Below are 3,600 nucleotides of genomic sequence, written 5' to 3' on the forward strand. Positions count from 1 at the left end.
AACTTAGAGAAGAAATGAAAAAAAGAACTAGCATTAGGTATTATACGCAAAAATAAAACCAAAAGTCGATTAGAACACTTTATAAATTTCAATTAGTAAGTTATTAAGTTTAAAACGATTGTTTAAAAGTTTAAAAAGTACTTTTTAAAAATACATTGTGTGCGGATTTTTATTATAAATGTGCGACTAAGTTTCCAATAAAAGGAAGGCTATCAATCAAAAAAGAATCTAGATGAGAGTATACTTAGAACTATTCTCTATATTCAATTATATAAATTTTCTTGTTCTAAAAATTGATTACTAAAAAAAAAACAACGACAATATACAATAATATTGAAAAATCTTTCTAAGGTAGATAACTATAAACTTCCAAGTTCGGTAAAAGCAATTAATGTAAGTACGGGGAAATCTACTAATAATAAATACTCTTCCACTATAATCATAAAGAGAATAACTCAGTAACTACTTATAACTTTGACAAGCCAATCCCTGTACAAAACTCCGCTGGAAGCGCTACAATTTACTTTTAAAATAGCTAGAATGTTTCAGAAAAAAATAATGACTTTTTCATTCATACTAACCAAGTTTATTTAATAAAGAAATTAACTCCGTTGGAATCCCCTCCTTGAGGGATCTCTTGAAAATGTTTTCCCTTTTTTAAAATAATTATTCCCCCCCGATTCTAAAAAAAAAATGTTAGTAGTTTTTTTATTATATTTGGAAATAAAATAATTAATAACTTTTTTGGCCATTAATACGACGCCATGGTGTGTAATTTTTGGTGCAGCCATTCCCATTCTCGAAATTAGATTCTTGATAAATCAGTTCTGGAAGTGTAGCTGCAACTTTGAGAGTACAATCTAATACAGATAAAAAATAATTATACTTCCTTAAAATGCATAATAAGAAACTTCCAAAGAATTTTATATAAACAATTTACCGGCTGTGTCGCACCAAATTTCTTGTATTAACTTATGAATATTTTCAGGAACATCGAAAACGGCAGATTTGTGATCTACACTCATTTTCATTCCTTTTGCTTCGTTTTTTAAAGTAGGATCAATCTGCGTATGATTTAAATAAATAATTGAATAAATTTAATTTATATACCAAAATAAAACACTTAAATATACATTTCTTTCTAAAATCGTGCGAATGTAGCCCAAAGTGCGAAACTCTCTGCTGCACGTCATTATATAGGTAATAAAGCCTTCAGCTGCGTTTAGTAGCGAACGATTCTATTTAAAAATTCCAATGATTAAAATTAATAGCGTAATCAATACTTTACGATATAATTACTAAATTATTTATAAATACAAAACTATATAAATTAAAGTATTTAATTAGATTAAAAATTAAATAAAAATTAGTAAAATAACTTATTATTACCTTTAATTCCGTGTAGCCCGAGATAACAGCAAGAGCCGAGGCTAAAGATTTCAAAGGCCCATACGTATCAATCAGTTCTCTTGCAGTCTCCTCAAAGTGAGGGATAATACTAGGAAAAAAATTAAAAATATCTTACCTTTTAAAAAAAGTATTAAATAAAAAAAAATGTAATTATAAAGAAATAAAACAATAAAAAAGTACTTTTTATTACAGCAAGTAAGAAAAATAAAAAAACCACTGTTACATAACACGACTCATTATAAAAAAAACCTTTCCGAAACACTTTCAAGTGCTTTTTTAGTTTCGTTCGATATGGCTTTCATCAAATCCGCCGGTTGCGGTGCACTAATGCGTTTTAGAATAGTGCCTTTCATAAACAAATAAATAATAATAATATATAACATTATATTACTAAAAAAAGTATTTTAAAAAACCAGTTTGCTTTTCGATGAGTTTTATAGCCCCTTCTTGGTTGGATTTATAAAAAGTCACGCAAAGCCCGCGTTGCCCTTCAAAAATAATAGTATATGAATAATATCAAGAGAAGCGCTTTCTATGAACCTGCTCTTCCGGTGCGACCGGAGCGGTGCACGTAAGTGTCGCTGTCCTTCGGGGGCTCGCAGTTAATAACGACGTCCACGTTGGCAATGTCGAGCCCCCGCGCAGCAACGTCAGTCGCTATGAGGACTCGAAACTGCCCATCTCGAAAGCCCTTCATGGTCGCCTCTCGTTGTGCCTGCGGGATATCGCCTAAAAAATGAAAAGATTATATAAAAATATATTAGAAAATAAAAGAGGGGAGTACCGTGAAGGGGTTGACACTCCTGATTCAAAACAGAGCTGGAGTTTAACTGATTGGCTTCTCTTTTAGTAGAAACAAAAATAATCGTCCGTCCCTTTTTCCCAGAATAAACCATAATTACGTCCCTTTTTATTATATAAAATAATAAAATTACAGAAAAAATTAATAAATGCTACCGAATGGCCTTTTCCCTAGCGTAATAAGGGCACCGAATAGCAACGTGCTCAATAAGAGTACTTGTTTTCTGCACTTCGTCTTTTACTAGATCAACAGTTACTTTATCTATATTCATGTATTTTTGAGTTGTCTTGTGGACCCAAGTAGGAAGAGTTGCTGAAAATAAAAGCATTTGATAAGTTTTCTAAATAAACGACAAATGAGTTAGATTAAATTATTTTATATAATATTTAACTTCTTTATTCCCATAAGGAGCCGCAACTTTCAGTATCGCTTCCATAGAATCTTTAAATCCAATGTCAAGCATTTGATCGGCTTCATCAAGACAAATAAACTTAAGATTACTTTTATATTCATTATAGCATAAAGAAAGGAATAACTAAATATAATGCTACTCTAAAATTAAAGTCTTTCTCTCAATGTGATCTAAAATGCGACCGGGTGTACCAACAACGACGTCAACTCCTTTCCTCAAGGCAGTTTCTTTTTATTTTTAACGCATTAAACTTAGAATTAATAAATAAAAAATTTAGATAGTCTTAGTAACCTTGAGGCTCATATGGGACACCTCCATAAATGCACAGCGTCTTTAAAAAAGTTCCTATTGAAATAAAATCTTCCGCAACCTAGATTTTTTTATATTTAACTATATATTAAGAAATTAAAAAAATAATAAATCAAAACCTGTTTAGCTAACTCTCTAGTTGGAGTTAAAACCAAAACACGTGCTTTCCTACCATATTCGTGTGAAGGTTCTAAACGTTCAATAATAGGAAGTGAAAAGGCGAGAGTCTTCCCTGTTCCAGTTCCTTGTATAAACGGAAAACTTTACATATAACTAAGGAGCCACAAAAAAGTTATACTTGCCCGTCCTACAAGATCTTTTCCTTCGTAAATATGGTTAAAACAACATTGTTGAATCGGAAATAAAGTTTTAATGCCCTTTTTCTCTAAATTTCTTATAGTGCTTGGTGACAAACAATAATTATTAAAAGAAGAAGGATCTTCGTTATTTATAACGCCCTCTTCGTCTTCAGCGGAAGAAAAGTCAGAACTTGTTTTACTTTTTTTTAAACGCTTGCCCTCCGTACAAGTTTCCGCTTCTACGTCCTTTGACCTTTTAGATTTTTTCTCTTTCTTTTTTTTCTCAATAGTGTGCTTATCCTTTTTATGTTTTTTAGATGATTTATCAATCGATTTATGAGCCATTAGTCCAGCAGCAAATTGCCTAT

The 3,600-nt window shown here is 31.1% G+C and overlaps 1 protein-coding gene across 1 annotated transcript; it reads right to left on the bottom strand.

Moving 5' to 3' along the window:
* Positions 1-587: 587 nt before the first annotated feature.
* Positions 588-3,577, bottom strand: LOC135120896 (nucleolar RNA helicase 2-like). The gene is made up of 15 exons (XM_064045225.1): positions 3,232-3,577; positions 3,053-3,177; positions 2,916-2,994; positions 2,764-2,851; positions 2,604-2,712; positions 2,368-2,552; positions 2,195-2,316; positions 1,951-2,139; positions 1,824-1,898; positions 1,660-1,756; positions 1,390-1,498; positions 1,134-1,238; positions 941-1,064; positions 741-860; positions 588-682 (listed from the first exon to the last, which is right to left on the bottom strand). The coding sequence occupies exons 1-15, from the start codon at positions 3,575-3,577 to the stop codon at positions 603-605; spliced, it is 1,953 nt and encodes a 650-aa protein (XP_063901295.1). The 3' UTR covers positions 588-602.
* Between the last annotated feature and the right edge of the window lie 23 nt (positions 3,578-3,600).

This window comes from Zophobas morio, unplaced genomic scaffold, assembly GCF_036711695.1.
Source record: "Zophobas morio isolate AGI-343-1 ecotype UQ-CSIRO unplaced genomic scaffold, CSIRO_AGI_Zmor_V1 ptg000436l, whole genome shotgun sequence".
Classification (NCBI taxonomy): Eukaryota; Metazoa; Arthropoda; class Insecta; order Coleoptera; family Tenebrionidae; genus Zophobas; species Zophobas morio.